The following is a 22,492-nucleotide window of genomic DNA, read 5'->3' on the forward strand; positions in this document are numbered from 1 at the left end:
AAAATCTGCTTTTTTAAGATTGCAACTATCAGAACATTTTAAGAACATTTAAGCCATGTTGACAGTTGCCTTGCTTCTGTAATTAACATTCAGAATATGTTTCAGATGCCTCAGGTGACATCTGATTGGCTAGGATCAGTTCTATAACCAGCATTTTCTTTTCATGTGGCCAGTTTTATTTTCACATATAGTGTCTTTACTATGTAGCCAAATTTGATTGACTATGTAATGTGATGACACTGTCACATTCTCTATATCATCCCTGATAGGCTGGAATCGCTATAAGAAAGATATGGGGCGGGGGGACCAAGCTGATGCCGCAGAATGTAAGGAAACAGTGACAGTGGGAAATCACACACTTAAAGGGAGGGGAAGGAGATGGCAAGGAACTCTGCGTTAGGCTTGGACACAGATCTAGAAGTGGAATTATTTTCTCAGCATGTTTAAAAGACAAATTGAGATTGGAGAGAGTTTTAACCTATTGCAGTAAAAGAATGAAGTCCCCTGGCTTTTTCCTGGTTTTCTGAATCTTCAAGGAAAAAGGCTTGGCAGAGAAAGACTCTGGATGTACAGGCTGCCCATGTAACTGTCTGCAAAGAAAGGAGACCTTCAGCTTAAGTCTTTGCTGGCTATAGCTGTCTGCTTTGAGGAAGCAAATTGAAGCAACCTGTGCTCCCTACCATTGACTCCATTAACCTTCAGTAATGTGGAAGGGGACTCAAAATCCTCTCATTAATGAGAATGACTCTAATCAATGTAAGTTTCTTACCTTTATAGTAGCAATGATTGTGTGGACTTCCCAGCGATGTTCTGCTAATGATGGCACCTTCCTGGACCACAGACTCCTGTGATTCCAGAGGCTCAGAGATTGTGCGGGAAGACGTCTCCTTGCACTGGTCATGGAGAGGTTGCCACCTTTAGCAGAATGGATTTATGAGATGCAACCCAACCATTATCTGTCAGTTTGATGTGACTGATTTCTGCATTCTTGATACCACAGCGGCCTTGCGTGTGCCAATGGAAAGGCAGAGTGCAAAGGTAATAGTCTTGCTACAGCAGATAATTTGAGATACCAGCTCTCCCCACCATTATTTCTTCAGAAGCTCCTTTAAGCAGAGAAAGCTGAGTTGCCTCCAGTGTTATCTCATGATGATTATGTCACTGCCCAGGAAGATGCTCGAGTACTCCTGCTATCTCTCCGAGCCTCCGCTTCAGTAATTTACAGTTTGTGTTTCTCTGCTGTGCTGAAAGTATTTTTTAAAAACCCCTGAGTGTACAAGTTTAAACCTTTCCATTTGAAATGTATTACTCCTTTATAGTCAAATATCTGCAAGGCATAAAATACACAAATTGAAATGCCACTTTTAGACATAGTGGAAAGTCTAAAGCTTTCTTTGGCCAAGGGCTACTTCTTTTCTTCTGCTGCTGACAGAGAACAGATTCTTATCTCTTAAATGCCATTTTCCCATCTGCATGGACCCCTTTGGCTCTTTTTTCTTTTAACGTTGTTGTTTTGATTTGAACTGGTTTGCCCAGACAGTGACCTTCCAGCTTTCTATTGGCTTTTTGTAAGTAGCCATGCTTCTGTCACTATAATCAACGAGGTTGCTGGACTGAACTATTTTCTGGTTTTGCTTCGCTCAGATACAGATTTATGGAGGCCTAGTTTATCTTCGGGAGGAGACAATGTGCAATCTGCCAACATTTTGAGATCACCTTTTCATCTCTTTCTCCATCTCTGTCTCTCTCTCCACTCTACCCCTCACACTTTATTTTCCTCTTTCCATCTTAAATGTACAGGGTCATTATTTCAGAGCTGTATTTCTCAGTCTTGACCACCATCATCATTTTGCATGCCCACCTTCTTTCTGTAGTAAAGAGTCTCTGCCATCATCCATAGGGAATTATTTTGAAGCTAGTGAACACTGGTGAAGGACACACAAATCTAGCAGCCTTGCTAAAGCTCAGCCAGTAGATAAGGGACCTCCTGGGAACAAGATAGACACTGCCTTGATTTCCATAATAGAAAAAAAGGTAGGATAACAAATGAAATAACAAATACAGGTTGTTAGGACAGCCTAGGATGTAGAACAATATGGTACAGACTGATCTCGTCAGATTTCAGAAGCCAAGCAGGGTCATGCTTGAATAGTGGATCACCATGGGAGACCATGGCAAACCACCACTGCTTCTTACGTGCTTTGAATGTCCATTGCTGGAGTCTTCATAAATTTGTTGTTGTTCAGCTTGTAAATCCACCCCTCTCTGGGAACAGGTTCAGGGCAGTTCACAACAGTAAGATCAGTCAATCAATAAAACAGTAAAAACAGCATAAAGATACTAAAATTAACAATTAACTGTCAGCAAATAACAAAGCTCCCCCCCCCCCCAGCCATTTTCCATTTGGCCTGCAGAGTCCGTAATATGTGCCAGTAGAGGAAGGAGAGGAGGGAAACAGAGAAAGAAGGGAGGCCTGCATGAATTGCCCTGGCCTCAACCATAGGCCTGGCAAAAGAGTGACACAGGTCCTGTGGGACTGTGATAGCTCTGGCAGGGCCCTGATCTCAGATGGCAACTCATTTCACCAGGTTGTGATATGGCCATTCATAGATACATACATGATTAAGACATCCTATAGTGCTGTGGAGGATGTTGTCCCTACCTGGTTTCCTCTTATAAACAGCTGCTTGTTAGGAAATGTAAACCCTCTTGGCTGTTGACAGTGATTGCAGTGACATTTAAACTAGTTCTTTGGTATTGCTTCATGCCATAGCACAAGTAGGAAATAACAGAAGGGTGTGTGTGTGGTTTTTTTTCCTTTGCTATGTAAACATTCCAGTATTAAAGATACATAGGTAAAGGTAAAGGTATCCCCTGTGCAAGCACCGAGTCATGTCTGACCCTTGGGGTGATGCCCCCTAGCGTTTTCATGGCAGACTCAATACGGGGTGGTTTGCCAGTGCCTTCCCCAGTCATTACTGTTTACCCCCCCAGCAAGCTGGGTACTCATTTTACCGACCTCGGAAGGATGGAAGGGTGAGTCAACCTTGAGCCAGCTGCTGAGATTGAACTCCCAGCCTCATGGGCAGAGCTTTCAGACTGCATGTCTGCTGCCTTACCACTCTGTGCCACAAGAGGCTCATTAAAGATACATATTCATAGCCAAATCCTATAGATGTCAGTTTCTGTACTGCTGAGAGAACAGACCACTCAGGATCCCAGCCAAATTTAATTTAGGAAGACTAATAGATACAGGGTAGATGATTTCACCCGAGTCTCTTTTCAGTTGCTAGTCTCTGGCATTGTGATATATTTGCTGCTCCAAGAATTCCATACAGAACCTTCGTCAGCAGGGACTTTCACTTGTGAATCCCTTTGACAAAAGAATGGGCCTTTAAATCGGCTTCTACCAAACACAAGAGATTCATCCACCACCACTGCCCTCCTTTGTCTCTGGGTGTGTAGATGGAAATGGTGCTAAACTGCAAGAGTTGGTCCAGTGTTCCCAAGCTGTTACTTTTTAGGAAGTAAGAAGTCAGATATTCAGTCATGTTCCATAAATAACAATCTTTATATTCAATCCAATTTTTCTCCATTGTATTTCCAGTAACCTCCAAAACTTTTTCCCATTATTAGAAGATTTGTTCCACTAATAAGGTATTTCCTGCTTATTGATGAATTGCAGAGGAATACCAGAAACCACCAGACATACAGACAGATGAGGATATTAATGAAAACCAACCAATAGTGGTGTGTATGCGTGTGTGTGTGTGTGGGTGGGGGTAGTTAGTTACTGTTCACTTATTCTTTATGTATTCTTTTCATGGAGTGATGTTCTGTCTTCTGGTATAAAACGGACATCATTCGGATAGGCTGCTTGAGTGACAGTCCTGGACATTACTCAATAGGCTATTATTTCAGTCCTAGCTAATTTAAGGCACAGAGTAGATTGAAACAATCCTCTGCCCAGACAGGCCTTCTTCATGCTTTCCAGTTAGAGCACTTTGGAAGAAATGCCAGCCACTCTCAACCCCTTGTGAAATTTCTTTTCCAGAAGCAGATTATAAATGCTGCACAATTCTGCTTGGAGAAAGAGTTAAAGAGTGCCAGGTCTGAAAAAGAACTGCAAAATGCCACTCACAGAGTGATACACAGCGCACCGTTTTCATGATTGTACACCTTAATGTTATAAATGACTTTTGATGCTCTTTTTTAAAGCTGCCGCATCACTGTATCAACTTCCTAACTGCTGCACAATTACCATAAAAGCTTTATATAAGACATGATAACATAATATGACCTTTAATTTAACAGCTAAATCCCTAGGCTTTCTTATCTCCTCCTCCTTGCTTTGTTTTTTTTTTTAATCTTTTCTTGCTTTTTCTTGATGTAATATGCCAGTCTCTCCATCTTAGTCACCTGATGCTGCCTGAAGAGAGTAGGCTGTTGCTTATTGCTCGGGGAAGGACACTCGTATCTTTAATTATTGATTCTGTCCAGGGGGAAAGGCTCCAAATCAAAACAGGCAGATTATAGACAGATACAAAACAGACTAAGAACAGAGGCTGACAATAGTTCCCCTGCCCCCAAAGACTCAACAATAGTTCAATAGTGTAATGTGTGGCATACCATGGGAAGAAGTACACATTATATTGCATGCAGCAGCCAAAGACAAACAGCCCCTTCTATTTTGGAAAACACCCTTTAGGAAGCATGATTTGCACTGGAGAAGGGATGGGAGGAAAAGGAGTGTTTGACTAGGAGTACGAGAAAGCTATTCCCATTTTGAATAATCAATTATAATGATTGTGGGATCTGGAGGGAAAGCTCACTAGTTGTCAAGAGTTGTAAACGTATCAAAATGTATAAGGGATACTGGAGCAGAATGGGCCTACCCTTGTCCCTGACCCACAAATTGCAGCTGGTGCAGAATGCAGCAGCTAGGGTCCTCACAGGTACACCTTAGAGGGCCCATATCCAGCAGGTGCTAAGGTAACTACATTGGTTGCCAGTTGCAGCCTGGCTCAGGCTCAAGGTTTTGGTATTAACCTTTAAGTCTATATACTGCCTGAGTCCCACATATTTGAGAGACAATTTGCCTCCTTATGCCCCCGCAGGGCATTGAACTGTGTGGGTGAAAGTTTGCTGGAAGTCCCTGGCCCAAGAAACGTGTGCCTGGGCTTGACCAGGGCTATGGCCTTTTTGGTCCTGGCCCTGATCTTGTGGAATAAGCTCCCAGGAAACCTGCAGGCCCTGACAAAGCTGTAGCAATTCTGCAGAGCCTATAAAACAGAGCACTTCCACCAAGTCTTCAGTTGAGGCCAGGGCCAGGAAGATCTTGGGATCCCTCCCCCCAAGCTGACCTTTAACATCAGGTCCACCCCTATATCCCCAAGGCATTAATATCTTGGGGCTGGGTGGAGGGCGGTGGAAGACGTTTTTATCACCGCTGTTGGTTTATTATTTGGCTGTACTGGGTGTTACTGGTAGGTTTTATTGGGGATTTTATTATGCTACTAGGGGCCAAGCATTCAGGAATACAATGGGCACTTGATTAGGGGGGTGGAGTGGAAGAACTCTGTAGACTGCCTCCCCCTCCCCCAGGACATAGAAAGGCTGCAGGCAGCTGTTAGGGAACTCACCAGCAAGGGCAGCTCTCACATGGCAGGGATCTGCAGCCTCCAAGCCTCAGAGGGAAGGAGGAGGGGATGGTCAGGAGTGGGGATGGAAGACGATTGGCTGGCCACTGTATAGACAGGCAAGCTGGTTGGAGGATGAAGCATTCATGGGCATTGGCACTTAAGCCATGAGACACGCTCCTCCAATGTCTTACCAGAAATATGTTATGTGGAATAGATTGTGACTGTCACAAGGCATTTGGGAGTGGCAGGATATAAATCTTAAAATAAATAATAAGAAAACCCCTAGGGCGCTCATGGACTCTAATGGCAACTCAAAGTCAAACATTTCCAAAGGAGATTGAACACGGAGCTGCCTAATTCTGAGTCAGACCATTGGTCTTGGACTGGCAGCAACTCTCCAGAGTCTCCGGTCTTCCACATCACTTGAACCTTTTAACCAGGGGTTGCATGTCAAGCATATCCTTTGATACTGAAGTACAGATGAAGAAGAAAAAGAGATGGTTTTTATACCTCACTTTTCAGTACCCAAAGGAGTCTCAAAGTGACTTACAATCACCTTACTTTCCTGTCCCCACAACAGAGTTGAGAAAGGTAGGGCTGAGAGAGCTCTGACAGGGCTGCTCAGTCAGAACAAGGGTAACAGGAGTGACTAGTCCCAGGACACGTAGCTGGCTGGATGTGGAGAAGTGGGGAACCAAACCTGGCTCTCCAGATTAGAGGCAGCTGCTGTTCACCACTACACCAAGCCACTCTTAGCCACTACCTTCAGGTCTCTGAAACGCTATTGTCCACCTACCGCCACCAATGGCATATTAAAAAGTAGTAAAAGTAACAGGCATTTATAGTAATACATGTAATAATTTCATTTACATGCTACTTTTGAAGGCCAGGCCTGAAATATTGATCAGCATAAATTTGCAGCGTCATCCCCCCCCCCATATCCTAACAAAATCATATCCATGCTTCCAACAATGTGCCAGCCCTCTGATTGGCCCTGGGGGGAAAGACCCTCAGATGAGCAGGTGCACCATCAGAAAACACTGGGGCGCATCTGGTTGGCCCTCGCTGGGAGAGCCCTCTCACACTGACAGCTGGCAGGGGTTCAACATTCTCACTGGGCTCCCTTCCTCTGCACAGGGCAAGGAGCACTGGCTGCCTCTACTGTAGCAGCCTGCCAGTCTTGCAGCCTCCCCATCTCCACGCAGAGCTTGGAGCACAGACTGTGTCCACTCAGGCAGCCCACCACTCTCATCAGCCTCCCCATCTCCACATGGGATGAGGAGTGCTGGCTGCCTCCACCATGGCAGCCTGCCACTCTAACCAGACTCCCCATGTCTGCGTGGGGCGAGGAGCACCAGCTGCCTCCGCCATAGTAGCCTTCCATTCTGGCCAGCCTCCCTGCTGCTGGCGGGGTGGGGGCAACTGCATCCTCTAGCCAGGCCCAACCTCTCTTTGCCACCTCCCATCAGAATTGCTGGGGGGGGGGACCTGCCTGTTTTTAACATGGGCTTCTCTACTAGTCAAAGCAGTTTCTGTGTGCTGCTGAATTTACCATTAAAAAAAACCATGAAATTTCTGAAAGAGCTGTTCTTTGGGCCTCTAATTTTTCTGTTCATGGTTTGGAGTGCTGGAAGGATAGGCACAAGAAACCCCACGAGGTGGGAATATTGGCATAACTGATTGTCACGTTATAGAAATGAATTCTAGAGCTCTGAATTATTGTAACTGCAGAATGGGGCTAAGGGGGCTGTGCTTCATGTCAGCTTGCCTGCCTCGTCTGCTCTGTCCACCTGATATGATTCCATTTTTGATGACTTATCCTCATTCAGAGATTTCTAACTAACAAAAAGACTTGCACTGATATTTGACGGGGAGCAACAGTTTTGTTTTCCTATATGGGGGCTGAGAAAGGCCTGTGATATTCCTTTGATTTTGTTCTATGTGGCTCTATGTGCAAATTTCTGGTGCCACTGACTGGAAAAAAATCCTCTGATTTGGAAATGGGGAAAGACACATGAAATGGAACTGTGTTGCATTTCAGATAAAGACAAGTGTGTTTGGGTACCTGTGCACTAGAGGAGGGAAGAGCGCTCTATTGAGCAAGAGGTTTGAGCCTTGCATGCATGTGGGATGGCGTGTACAACAGGTGGATCTTGTCACAGGGCTTTATTATTGTTGTTGTTCACTGTTCAGTTTTATCCTGTTCTCCACTACCTTTAATATTTGTAGTCCCTGCTGAGACAACCTGAACAAGACTACTGGGTGTTAAAGCTGGATACATTTTCCTCGACACTTATTCTTTTGAAAGATGAATCAAAGTAATCAAAAATTATTTTGTGTGTGACCTTTACAAATCGACTTGACAATTTCTATGCTTTTCATTTGCTTTTAGCTCCCAGTGGTGCGAGATTGTGGCAAACGGAATGTAATGTAATTTGCAGATGTTAGAATATTATAGTAAGCCACAAAAGTTCGAAAACTCCTCACAGTTTTAGCTGAAATAGGCTTTGAATAAGAAGAGTGTTTTAAAGAATGCTGATTGTGTTCAGATTTAGATAAATTCTAGTGTTTTCCAAAGCTGTATACAGTTTCAAAGGCTGGGATTTTTTCTTTCTTTCACTACTAAAAAGACCATGGCAGAGAAAGTGAAAAATGGAACAGAATACAGACATAAACGGTGTGGCCAGGATTTGGGTTGGGGTGGAAGAGAAAGGGGAATGAGTAATCCAAGCAAAAACCAACAAATGGAACTAACAGCTGTTCAGAGTACCCCATGCTCCCTTGACCCATGTCCATCATGGCTGTTGAAGGCTGGCAGTCAGGAGATCTGGGCCCCGCTCCAGGAGATTACCATCTTGTTCTTATTTTTATGTATTTATTTATTGGATTTTTTATTTGCCTTTGCCAGGCAAGCTGATTTGTGGTGGGTTATAACATAAAAATTATACTAAAACAGTATAATTAGAATCATAAAACATTTCCCAGGTGAGGAAAACTATTAACCCCACTTACCACCCCGCTCAACAGACCTCAGCCATCTAGTGTCCTAGAGTACTGATTTTAATAGGGTAGCTTGTTGCTCCAGCCATTCTGAGGAGAGGCCCTTGATCTCACTTTCCCTGTCCTCAACCAGATACCTTGCAAAAGAGCTCCATCTTGCAGGCCCTGCAAAACTGTGACAGCTCCTTCAGGACCTTCAACTCTACTGGGAGCTCATTCCCCCATGTTAGGGCCAGGACCAGAAAGGCCCTGGTCATGGTCAAGGCCAGGAACCACCAACAGATTCTAGGACATTCCTGGAGAAATGGGCACTCTTTGGAAGAAAAAAACCCAAATGTGGATTCATCTGACCAGCAAACTACCTAGTTTCATATCTGCCATTTCTGGGTGAAGTTTTGGAACAGCTATAGAATTTTCTGGATGAAACAATCCCTTTTGATCCAGTCCAGTCCAGTCCAATTTCCAACTTGATTATGGGGTAGAAACCGCTCTGGTCACCCTCACAGACAATTTCTGGAGACAACTGGATCTAGGCAGGCTGGCACTGCTGCTCTTATTAGATCTAACAACAGTGTTCAACACAGTCGATCATGGGCTGTTTGCCCAGCACTTACCCAACATGGGTATACAAGGTACAGCCTTTAAATGGTTGTGATATTTTCACCAGTGCCAGGGAAAGAAAGTGATGCTGGGGGAGAGAAACCACCAGCAGCATGCCCTGGTGTATGGGGTTCCACAGGGAGTTATTCTTTCCGTAATGTTACTTAACTTTTACATGCATCCTCTCACCCTGTTGGTCCAGAGCTTTGGGCTGAGTTGTCATGAATATGTGGATGACACCCAGCTGTATCCATCTACACCCCCAAATTTGTTGGCCAGTTCTCTGAAAGCCATGGTAGAGAGGCTCAGTCAGAGTTGGCTGAGCTGAATCCAGCTAAGACAGTGGTCCTCCCCCTGGATAAGGGTGCCCTACATGAGTCAGTGCAATTCCTGGCACTTGACAGAGTCCAGCTAAGAACTTTAGCCACTGTCAAGAGCCTAGGGATGACTCTGGACTCCAGCCTGTCTATGGAGGTCCAGGTCACAAACATTGCCCACCAGGCATTCTGTCATCTTCTCCAGGCACAGAAATTAGCACCCTACCCATCAACATCCAACCTAGCTGCAATGATCCATGCAACAGTCAACTCTAGATTAAACTACTGCAACTCGCTTTATGCAGGGCTACCTGTGAAGCTGATTTTGGAGCTTCAACTAGGCCAGAATGCAGCTGCATGGGTCCTTACCAGGACCCATGGGAGAATGCATATTCGACTTGTGCTCTCCCAGCTGCACTGTCTCCAGATTCAGGACTGAATCAGGATCAAGGTTTCATTGATCACTTTTAAAGTCTTAAATGGTCTGTGAACTTCATATCTGACTTTTCCCCTATGCCAGAATTAAGATCTAGTGAACAAAATCTGTTCAAGGTCCCCTACCCAAAAGGTGTTAAAGTGGCCTCAACTTTTTCAACCCTGGTCCCAGCCTGGTAGAATGCTCTCCATGCAAAATTTGGGAAGCAAGTTTTTTTTTTCTCCTCACTGCACTGTTGTAGACAGCTTGTTATCAACTGACTTAAGGTTCCATTGCAGCTAGAATTAGCCCCCTTCCCTGCCTTAATAGGCAAAAAATCTTAATTTAGACCTATCAGATTAACCTTGAACATTTATTGTCCCCAAAAGTCCAAGCTTTCTTTTTCCTTTTTAGTAATCAGTACAATTAGCAAAACTTGCATAAAATTATGAACAGGTGCATCCAAGCTCCAGACAGTTACATAAATCTGAATCTGCAGTAAATTGTATCCAGGGCTGGGTGGTATGAGGAGGAATCCAGAGAGTATCTTTTCCTGGAGGCTTGCCTTGGCAACTGCTAACTGTTTTAACCAAGAGCCCTGGGATACTTCTAATGCCAAACATTCATAATATATGCAAGCCTCCACCATTTATGTAGAGTCAGTTCATGTTTTAGTAGAAATCCTGTCCTTTCAGGCCTCTCTTTTTGTTCTCTGTGTCCTCAAAGTGAGGCAGATTGTCACTGAGGATAAGGCTTTTTCAGCAGTTTCTTCTCACTCGCCTTCAACTCTGAACAGCCTTGTCTTAGCATCTGTCCTTTTTATTTCCAGAGATCTGTCAATTGATTGCTGGACATTGTGGCATCCAGTCGCAGATCCAGACTACATTCCTCCACTTGAGTGCATAACTTTAGGAGCCTTTCCACACAACCAGTTCTGCATGCTATGCTTCTGCCACCCCGCCTCTTCTCTTTGCCTTTGCATTTCCTCACTGTGCTCTCCTCTTCTTTAAGCACCAGGATGTCCTTCCTCACCTGCCAGGGCCAGAAATTTGAACTACCTATCTTGTGCATCCATTATTGGTTTGCTGCTGAGAATTGTTCTCCCCTCTCCATTGAAAAATGTTTCTTGGAGACAGTGATTGTGTTAAACCAAGAATGCATATATTAATACATGTCATTTTTAAATTTCTTTTGAATCATTTGGGACTTACTGGATTTGGGAATGGGACATACTTGAAACTTGTTACTTTAAAATGCCTTTTGGCAGGGCATGCTGGAAGGGCCACAGGCACCCTCCATTAATGTCGGTGTATCTCGCTGAAAAGGTGCAAGTGAGTCCCTTTCTTATAGAGGGTAAAACAAAACCTGTTGTCAGCATCCTGCCATTGTAATCCAGGAGAGTCCGAATGGGTTTTTTAAAACCTTTTTCTCAGTCTTTTTTTTCCCTACTGCATGAGGTCAACAGAGAGGGGCTCAGTAGAAATAAACTTCCAACTAAATGTGTAAAAAATATGGCTGCTAAAATATAGGGATGCTTATCTGGTTGAGTTTCGTGAAGGGTTTTCTCCCTTGATAAACATGTCAATGGCTGTTCATTATTGACTGATCATTTTGCTGTTTTATTTAATGGTTTAATATTTATAGAAGTTCTGAGGTATTGTCCAAGTTGATTTTTTACAGGGCTTAGATTTTTATGTAATGGCTGGTTATTGGAGTTTAATGTTGTTTTATTTATTAAGAAGAATTTTAATATATTTTGAACTTCCTTGCACTCATTTCTACAGAGACACTGCACAGATATATTTAAAACAAATTAGTTCCATGGTGTTTATTCCCATATAAGCACGTGTAGGATTACTACTGAGTTCTTTTCACAATAAATCAACATATTGTTAAATGAAAAAGTGGGATACAAATTACATTACTAACCACTTGTATTAAATTATTCCTGAGCCAAGTATACAGAGATATGAAACCTCCTTCCTCAAACTTTGCTACTTCATGCAATTCTCCTTAATGTTTGTTCTTCACGTTGTTGTTGTTACAATAATGGCTAAGCCTCTGTCAAATCCCTTCATTGGATTGGGTCCATACTAAATTTTCCAGTGGCAGGACATTCTTACCTTGTCCCTCAGCTGCAGCTGGCTGATAGCCACAGAGAAGGGACTATGATTCCTGGCTTCCCCTGGGCTTGGGGAGGGGGGGAAGTGGGGATAGTTCTATAGGAGTTAGCTGCAGAAATGATGCTCTGTGCTGTGGTGCACATTTGGTTGTTGCTGTTAATCTCCATGCTGCACTTTATGGGTGCCGCACACTGTGGAGACAAAGCTGGGGCTTGCTGCATTCATCCTGCACCAAGAATGACCAAGTGGCTCCTCTGAAGCGAGCAGGGAGAGGACAGAGGTGGTGCTTATTGCCTGCCCTACACGTGGGTGGACCATCCCTTCTGTCCCGCCCTTGGCATGCTTCTGGTGGAATTTGAATTGTAACTTTGTGACTGGCCCAGGGAAACTAAATGTATTACCTATGATCCCCCCTCCCATTGATGCTTCTAAGTTGCTATTACATCCAGTGGAGGGGGGAGCACCAATAACCCATATCAAGGTTTTTTTTTCTATTTCTACTGAATACTGAGCTTGAAGAAATGGATTTCTCTTGGAGAAACAGCATGTGGGGGAATAGTATTATTTATTGTTCATGCACAATGGCCCCAGTTCAGTTTGTCTCTCTAAAGTGCTAGGAGGTTTGGACAGCCAGTCATGGTTCCCAAACATTGCTCATAGTTTTACATTTGGGATAGTTCAACAGTTATGACCACAACTGGGTATGCTTGGATTGTACCTTTGCTATTGCATGAGTTGAGCCTCTGGTGCTGCGGGGGGGGGGGGGAGTACAATGTCAGGTGATGTATTTGAACTCCAGGGTAGCTCCACTCATCTAAACATATTGCTGAATCCATTTGACTTGGGAGGACAATGAAAGGTCAGGCTTGTGCAGCAACAGCCACTGTTGCCCTTGTCTTCAGTATAAGGTGTAGTTTCTGGCTTTTCATCTGGCTCAATGGCCAAGGCCAGCAACACTATGAGTGGAAGTAACTCCGCATAAAAATAAAGATGTTGCATGTGGTGAAAATAGCCAAACACCACGCAGGGAATTGCTTGATATGAGCGGAATCTCATGCAGCACAGTGAGCATGTAGCTGCACGCTCAACAAGCTGCCTCACTGCTTATTGTTTTTGTGAACTAACCAATATAAAAATGAAGCAGTGTGGATTCTCATGTGTATCACTGATGGAAAAGATGCTCTTAGAAGAGAAAGTCCATGTCCTGCCATTGGCCACCACAGCCACCACACCCCTCCTTTGTCCGTCTTGTCAACATACCTGCAGCTCTGTCCCCAGATCATTACAGGGCAAATTTAGTGATCCTAAGTGGTTTGCGTATCACAGCTCATAAAATTATCAAAAACAGGTCAATTGCCTTCCTAGTTTATAGGCTCTGATCCTGGATCATTGCCTTTGGATACACTGAATTGACAGTTCCTGGCATCGCTTTTGTCAAAGCCTTGGTGCTGTGTATTAAAAACATTTTTGTTATATTTTGTGATTGTGTGTAAGCAATGGATAATCTGATTTGTTTTCTTTACTGCCTGTTCAGTATATTGAAGTCTTTGGAACTGATTTGGAAGCTAGAGGATTTTTTAAAATGTATTTTTTTTCTGACTAGGATATAAATTATATCAGATCGATTTCTTTATCTCAGAAGTAAGTGTGCCCTTGATGGTGGTTAAGCTTTTCATTGTTCTTCTTCTTTAAATGACTAACCTGGACTAAGAGAATTGGAGCAAGAGGTATTTTGCAAAATTAAACCTGTTTCACCTGAACATGTTTTAACTAGTTAATAAGAAACATCAAAAACAAAAAAAGAAAGGACAAAACCCTGAGGTCAATGATCATTCTTTTTGTAAAGCTAGTATTTGATGTTTAAATTTGTTTTTTGGGGGGTCTGTCTATAACATAAGTTTAATAACCTAGTTCAAATGCAGCTTTCTAATTTTCAATTAACATAGAAATAATTTTGTTTGCTAAAATAAAATAAATGAATGAATGACGAGTCTGAACCATGAAATGTTCTAGTTAGCACTTTTTAAAACATTCCAAATTTTTCAAAAAAAAATCATGTGGCAATTGTTTAGCTCAAGCTTTAAGTATTAACTTTTAACCTTTGACCTTACAGATTTTAACCAATGAAATGTCTCTTTAAACTTTAAAGGAAACAATGATAACGAGCGCCTGGCGATTGCTAGACAGCGAATTCCATATCGGCTTGGTCGAGTAGTTGATGAATGGCTACTCGACAAAGGTAAAAACATTGATTAAAACTTCAAATAAAAAAATAATTTGAACATAACCGAGTAGTGCTTCATTGTAACACCAATAAACATAAAACAATAAATTTTTCAGTAAAACTAAATTAAAAACAAATTTTAAACAGTAAAACATAGAGTAAATATTTGCATACCTTGTATATAATAATTTCTATTCATTTTTAGCAATACCGCCTGTTTAATAATCTTACCCTGTTAACTTAAGGTTAAAGGGACTGTTAAATATAATCCACTAACTCAATCTATGAAGGTACTCATAGCAAATATTAACCAAAACTGATAAATCATTCATAGATTATGTTACATGTTCCATCATCTAAATTCTTAACTAAAATATATATTTATATATACATATGTGTGTGTGTAGTTATGAGATCTTCATTATGGTCCTGAAACAAACAAACAAAAATCATTGTTTAAACTGTAGGTTATATTAAATAGTGGGCAATATGACTTGCCAAACAAGATGAAAGTCCCTTTAACGTTTGCAACCTTCTAAGGGGATTTTGGAACAAACGCTAATTAAAAGTGAGCTTAACATTGTGTGCATGCTTTTATGATGAGCAGAAGCCAATTGGCTAAAGAGAATATCATGTTTATTATTAATAATCATCATAATAAATGGGTTTGCATTGGAGAGGATTTCTATTTTAAATAACAATGTGACATAATTCTTCCATCGATACGTGTATCATTCCTTGAAGTTGCTTTTTACATCCAAATATTTTCCTTTAATTTTATTGGTTTTTCTTTTAGTCGATAGATTCGCTGAAAGCCAATCAGACATCCCTCCGTCTCTCTCTCTCTCTACTCTCCCTCTCTCTTGCATTTGTGTTTTTGAAATTTTAGTATATTTTATGTATCCCATGCTTCCTTCATGTGTGCGTGTGTGTCAGAAGAATACCAAACCTTTATGTATGAATTTTGAACGTTAAAAAACACTAGCAGATAGTAATATGAAAGCATATATAAGACATTTATAAGAATTGTTTTGCCCTGAGAAAACCATTTGACATTATAATTTATCAGACATAACAACAAATTTTCATATTACATAGGTAAACATATAGTAATGTATGTATTGGAGAAATGTTAAGTTTTTAAATGGATAACAGAATACTTGCAGTCCTGAAAATTTAGCATGGGGCCGTTGGTAATCAAAAATCTGACCTGTGAACACACACATACACAAAAAATGTTAGTATTTTTAATCCCCCAAAGGGACTAGGCAGTACTGAACTGATGGCATGAAACAAAATTTGAATTGGCATTTTAGCAAAATAAAAGTTAGCATCTGCATAGATCAACTATTCTACATTCCATGGACACCTCATTAAAAGCAATGAATTATGAGTAAAATCCTTTCTTATAGTTTATTGCTGTCATCCACCACCCCATAATAATCTGTTAAAATCACCCTCTTTAACAGTGTAGTGTTCACAATCAACATTTTTTGCATGTATGTAATACTATCTTTGCAGGACGTCAGCTCACAATCTTCAATAGCCAAGCAACGATAAAAATTGGAGGCAAGGAGCGAGGTCATCCATTTCAGGGTCAGCTTTCCGGACTCTACTACAATGGCTTGAAAGTCCTGAATATGGCTGCCGAAAACGATGCCAACATTGTGATAGAAGGGAATGTGAGACTTGTTGGTGAAGTGCCTTCTATGACAACTGAGTCAACCGCCACTGCAATGCAGTCTGAGATGTCCACATCAGTCATGGAAACCACCACCACTCTAGCTACAAGTACAGCTAGAAGAGGAAAGCCAACCACAAAAGAACCCATTGGTCAGGTTAGTCAAACTCCATGTAATTATTAAATCAAATAGCTATTATTTTTATGTATTGTGTATTTTTTGTATTTTCTGCAAGCTCATAATTTCAGATTCAAAAACCTTTCGAAATATCCACAGCTATGGTTGTCTTGGCTAAAGATATTACAGTTTTATTGACTATGATGATGGTGATTGCCTTCTTCCCTGGTGGCCCAGAGAGCCAAACCACACATAAAGGGTAGAAATGTGGGTAGTGTGACCTTGTTATCTTCCAGGACATGTCTAAACATGTGTTTCTTTTCTTCCTGATACTAGTCATAACTGGAATACATAGAGATGGGATATTCACTGTACTCTGTGTTAGGACTCTGTTGGATTAGGTCCAAACATCTACATCTGCTTTTGTTCTACAGGTGCAGCATGCATGTTCTGGAATGAGCTGTGGTTTTTAATAAGAGTATTAGCATAATACAAGAACAGGCCTTGGTCCTTTTGGATTTATGACTGCTGGTTAGATTCTCTGTGCAATCTACTAGAATGTCTGTGCAAAGAGTTACTTTCTATCAAATCCAATAAATGACCCACAAATCATACAACTTTTTATTTAGCTGTTAGCATACTTTTCAGTGTCTTGGCATCAGCCTTTCCCAGTTTATATACCTGAGGACATTTAACTGGAGATTATTCCTCAGATATTTTACATTCATGCAAATGCTTTATTACATAGCATTAAAATATGCATTCTCATGCAATCTAATGTTTCAGAGTGTTGATGGTGCCAAAAACTGAAAAGCAAAGGCTCAAAATGGGAATGTAATATTTCTGAGCCCGTCCAAACTTTGATCCCAACTGTCCTTGTAAGCTTTCCCCTTTACTTTTTCCTTTCCCATAGCTTCCCCCTTGCAAGTGTTATAATCGCTGGTAGGAATTTTTGGTAGAAGAGAAGACACCCAATGAAGATAACGAGCAGTAGGCAAACTTGAGCAATTTACTGCCACAGGATGCAGTGATGGCCACTAGTTTAGAGGAGGATGAACAAAATATATGGAGGATGAACAAAATTTGAGTCCAGGGGCGTTTTTAAAACCAACAAAGTTTAATTCTGGGTTTAAGTGTTTGTATGCATGCACACTTCTTTGGGTAGCTGAGCTGAAAAAGGATGCATGCATACAAAACCAGAATTAAACTAAAAATCCAGAATTAAATTAAAAATCCAGAATTAAACTTTGCTGATCTTAAACGTGCCAGTGGAATTAAACCTTGATCTGTTGCTGCAGACCAACATGGTTACCTACTTGAATCTTAGCCCTTATTATCAATGATGTCTAAAAGAAACTGCCATATTCAGAGGCAGTAAATTTCTGAATAATAATCCTTCTATGAAAGTTGCAGACCTTGGCCTCTGTGCTCTACTTGTGGGCTTTCTGAGAACAGAAACAAAAGGCTGGATGAGATAGGCCTTTGATCGGCTTCAGCCTGCATACGTGGACATACTCAGTCTCTTGTATGAGCATGTCCATATACATCTAACAAGATCTTGAAACAGTGAGAACTAAGTTTCCTTAGTTTGTAGCATGAGGTAAACACGTGGTCTCTCACATAATCAGCTTCTCTCAGCACAAGTTGTCCAGTTCCCCTTCAGATGACTGATTTCAGGAAAGGAAATATCAGTGGTCTGGTGGGGCATGTTGGAAGGTAATGTTGCCCAATCCAAATCAGTTTTTTCAAGTTGATTTCGATCCCCTCTGTCTCGGACTTGGAGGAACTTTCATACTGCTACTATACTAATGTAACTCTGTCCCTTCTCCCTATTATGTTTATATTACTACCTATGAAGTAGCATAAGGAGCAGTTGTTTGACTTCTTAGTGGGATCTCTCTGAACTGTGTGACGGATTATCAAAGAGGTGAGGGGGGAGCAGCTTACAGACCTCGCTAATTGCCCACTTCAGAAAGCAACTTGAATAAGGTCTTTGAAACAGTGGTTGTTCAATGAAGGTTAATGTACCAGGGCATTTCATCAAAGAGGAATAGCATTGAGTTAGTTGGCTTTGCTACTGTCCTATTCCGGACTTGCTTAAAGGTTTTTCACTGTGATTGTTCAGAAGTGTGGTGTGTGTCTCTCATTTTCCACTGCAACTTAACAATTCAAGACATATAGAATTGTCAGATGTTTCCTTTCTCTTTGCTTCTTTGCCTTTGCAGCAGTCTTAATGCAGAAACTGGTGAAGGATTTCCAAGTATGAACATAGTGGTCTTAAAAGTTTTGACACAACTCTGAAAGAAAGCTTTTCAGGTGTGGGGGGGGGGGGGACAAGGATAGGCATCTTGCTGATGTGCAATGTCACTTCTGGCACAAAACTGGAAGTGGGTCAGTTGTTGCAGGGTGATGTGCTAGGATTTGCCCAAAACTCAATGGTTAAATCTAGAGTGTCCTTGTGATTCAATGACATCACTTCTGGGCTTGCTCTGGAAGTGATGGTGCCTCCATTTCCCCCCATCAACTCCTGCCAGCCTGTAAAGTGCCAGCAAGGAGTCCTAGCCATCTTATTACTTAAATAACTGAGGACTAGAAGCTCCAAAAACTGCTTGTCAAACTTAAACATATAGTAAGGTATATAAATTTAAAATTAGGCTTTATCTTTAAAGTATAGTGTCAGTTTGACTGAAGAAAACATCAGGATATGATAGTTAGGGGTGAAAAGATGACCTCCCTGTATAATGATTTTTCCCCCTCCCAAGCTCACAAAAAAACAACCTAAATGGGATATTTTCCACACAACCTTTGTTGAAATAAGCAGTAGCTGGATTTTATATATTGTCTTTATAAATAACTACAGTTCAAAAAGGATTATAACGTGGTTTGTCTCATTGGTGCTTTCTGCAAGCTGAGGTGGGGATGCAAGTAACAACAACTGTTTGGTGTACTGAGGTCACGGCAGTTTCTGTGGTACCTTGTTGTAGCTAGGACCAATGGAAGCTGAAGCATGCCCAACCCTATAGATGGGTACACTTAAATGTGCTTTTATAAATGGCAGATTTGGCATTTCATTGTGCAAAGAGGCAAGGAGCTTTCACCAACAGCATAACCTATACACCAGGTGGTGTGCACACTTCCCATAGCATAGCATGCAGGAGAGAAGTGGTCACAGTCTTCCTCCTTTCAGCCTGTGCTGAAGCAGCTGGTTGCTGCTCGGATCCAGTTCAAGGTTTTGGTACTTACCTTTAAGGCCCTGCAGGGTCTGGGACCCATATACTTAAGGGACCACCTTTCGCCCTATGCCCCCCACAGGGTTTTACGCTCTGTGGGTGCAAATCTGTTGGTCATACCCGCCCCCGAGGAAGTGCATCTGTCCTCAACCAAGGCCAGGGCCTTTTCGGCCCTGGTCCGTGCCTTGTGGAATGAGCTCCCGGAAGAGCAGTGGGCCCTGCGGAACCTTTCAGCGTTCTGCAGGGCCTGGAAGACAGAGCTCTTCCACTAGGTCTATGGTTGAGGCCGGTGTGCTGAGGAAGTTCAGGACACCTCTACGGGTGGCTTAAGATCAGTAACCCCTCTGTCCACCCCTGGGGATGATGTTAGGTGGTCTCTGGCTGTTGGTTTTTCGCCGCTGTGTATCTTGAATATTTTATGTATGTGCATTTTATAGTATAGTTTTTTGGATTCTTTTTAGGGGTAATTTTATTGGGGGTTTTATGGACATGTTGCAACCCACCACGAGCCTTTTGAGAGTGGAGGGTTAGAAATTTTAATAATAATAATAATAATAATAATAATAATAATAATAATAATAATAATAATAATAATAAATACTTCTTATACAAGTAAGGAGGTCTCCATCCATTTTTTTGTCCTTTTTAAAGTGGGAAATGCTTTTGCATGTATTTTGGAGAATATCTCAGATGGATCAAATTTTTAGTCCAGTGGTGACTTTAAGACCAAGGTAGTTTTATTCTGGGTATAGATCTTCATGTGCACACATACTTATACTAAAGAAGTATAAGTGTGGGTCCCAAACTGTGTGCTACTAGAGGGGCTAATGTATGCCTCTAACAATGAAACCACTTCTTGAATTCATCTACCACTTTTTGCCATTTAAAATGGAGCAGAGGGATGCCATTGTGTTTTGCAACCCAACCATTCTGACTGTTTTCAGAACAGCTGCAACAAATCACACAATAAGTACCTCAAGCTACAGAGATGTAGCATTTTGGAAGTGTTAGGTTTGAAGAAAAAAAACTTCACAGAGCTTGGAATTGTCTGTCCTCTAATTATTTCTCCTCTGTAAACTTTACTGATATAACTAAAACTCAGTAAAGCATTCACACTAGATTCTTATTTTAATCTGGTCTTGGACATATAAAACCTTGAAAGAATCTTACATTTAAAAATTGCTGATCCCTGCAAAGGAAAGGAAAAGTGAGAAGTGCTGTCAAGTTGTAGCCAAGTTATTTATTTATTTACTTACTTGCTTGATTACTTACTTATTTTAGTTTTAAATTAATCACCACTCCCGGTTTATATTCAGTGATAGATTATAGAAATCCAATAGAATATAATACTAGCAGCGGAATCCCTTTTACATTCTCCCCCCCCCCACTATCCATACCCGGCAACAACCACTACCACTGCCCCAGCCACTACCCCAAGGGGGTACTCCTGCCCAGATGTCTGTGCAGGGAGGAACCCAATCTTCCTGGCCTGGCCTCACCCAAATGCCTGTTACCCAAATTGCGTGGACACGTGTCCTAAAAACACGTATCTTTGAGCTTGTGGGGAATATTAGCTCAAATGCTGCGAGAGGGGGGTAACTTAGCGTTTATCGGATCGTTACCTATGTCTACGAGGGTTTATTACACCCGTGGGAACTCAAGGCAAACACAGATTTAAATGGTAAGCTTTTATTGAAAGGAAAATAACAAAAGGACACACAAATAGCTAACACACATACAAGCAGTCATATAAAGGGGGAGGAAGAGTGGAAGGCTTGATAGTTACCTGTCCGAGGAGTGGTGGGTCAGAGGAAGGAGCACGAACCAGCGTGGGAGGTCCCGGGTTAGAAGACACTCAGAGTGGTTGTGTGAAGCCACAGTTTTTATAGGATTTTGGGAAGGGGGCTATGTGACAAGGCTCAGGTAAGCATGTGCTGGAAGTTTCCAGGGTCCCCAGATATTAGGACAATACCTGGCCAAGTGGGGGGGGGTGATGGCCGTAAATGGATTTGGATAAAGGTATTAATGGCTCTGAGGAAGAGAGCAATCAGGTCTAGCTGGCAGGGTGTGGGGAGGAAATATCCCCTGGCAGAGGGGCCAAGTGTGAAAAATGTTGCAAGACAAAGGATTTTCCTAGGAGCCCTTAGGCAAACAGGAAGAAGCCAGTGCACTCACTTAGAAATACAATGGGGGGGGGGGTGAGCTGATGCAAGCTTGAGTCCAGAAGCACCTCTGGGTCAGGCAAAGGCTGTCATTCCAAACCTAAGGCAGAGAGCAAGATTTCTAAGATGGAGTCTGGCTTGGCTTGGCTGACCCTAGCAGTGTCATGGCTTTAGCTTAAGCCTAGACTATTGTGGGGTGCCATTGGTTATAGAAGACAGTGTGCCAAGGCATAAGGCAGGGATCCTGCCATGCGTAACATGCCTGGTGGAAGAACTTCATCTTGCAGGCCCTGTGGAACTGTGATAGCTCCATCAGAGCCCTCACCTCTTTGGGGAGCTTATTCCACCAGGTTGGGGCCAGAACTGAAAAGGCCCTGGCCCTAGCCCTGGTCAAAGGACCAGGAACAACCAACAGAGAACTCTGCAGGGAGCATAAGGAGACAAGCGGTCCCTCAGATAAATTGGGCCCAGGCCACAGATGACCTTAAACGTAAGAACCAAAACCTTAAACTTGATCCAGAAGCTAACCAGTAACCAGTTCAGCTGCCTCAGCACATGCGGAATATGGGCCCTCCAGTATAACCTTGTGAAGGACCAGTTGCAATTTTCAGTTCAGAGATAAGGGCAGGCCCATGTAGAGCAAATTACACATCTCTAATCTGGAAGTGAGCATTGCATGGATCACAGTGGCCAAGTGGTCTGGGGACAGGTAAGGTGCTAGTAGCACAGATGATAAAATGCCACTTGAACTACTCTTGTGACCTAAGCCTCCGTACAAAGGGAGGCATCAAAGCTCACCCCTAAATTCCTGGTGGTAGGTACAGCTGTAATCTGCACCCCATCCAGGGTGGATAAATGCGCTTCCAGGTCCTGCCCCCTTCTACCCAACCACAGGACCTCCATTTTAGAGGGGTCTGGCCAGCCATCCATCAGGAGATAGAGCTAGGTGTCATCCACATATTGGTGACAGTCCAGCTCGA

General features: G+C 42.3%; 1 protein-coding gene across 42 annotated transcripts in view; it reads left to right on the forward strand.

The window, feature by feature from the left end:
* The window catches only part of NRXN1 (neurexin 1), a 1,166,434-nt gene that overhangs the window by 1,011,880 nt on the left and 132,062 nt on the right, over positions 1-22,492 (forward strand). For 26 of the 42 annotated variants that reach the window (XM_077334531.1, XM_077334465.1, XM_077334492.1 and 23 more), the window contains 2 exons: positions 14,247-14,336; positions 15,843-16,159. In XM_077334531.1, the coding sequence (XP_077190646.1) occupies positions 14,247-14,336; positions 15,843-16,159 (407 nt within the window). The remainder of the gene's footprint in view (positions 1-14,246; positions 14,337-15,842; positions 16,160-22,492) is intronic. The other 16 variants (XM_077334639.1, XM_077334658.1, XM_077334745.1 and 13 more) reach the window with 1 other exon arrangement.

The sequence above is a fragment of the Paroedura picta genome, chromosome 1 (assembly GCF_049243985.1).
Source record: "Paroedura picta isolate Pp20150507F chromosome 1, Ppicta_v3.0, whole genome shotgun sequence".
NCBI lineage: Eukaryota > Metazoa > Chordata > Lepidosauria > Squamata > Gekkonidae > Paroedura > Paroedura picta.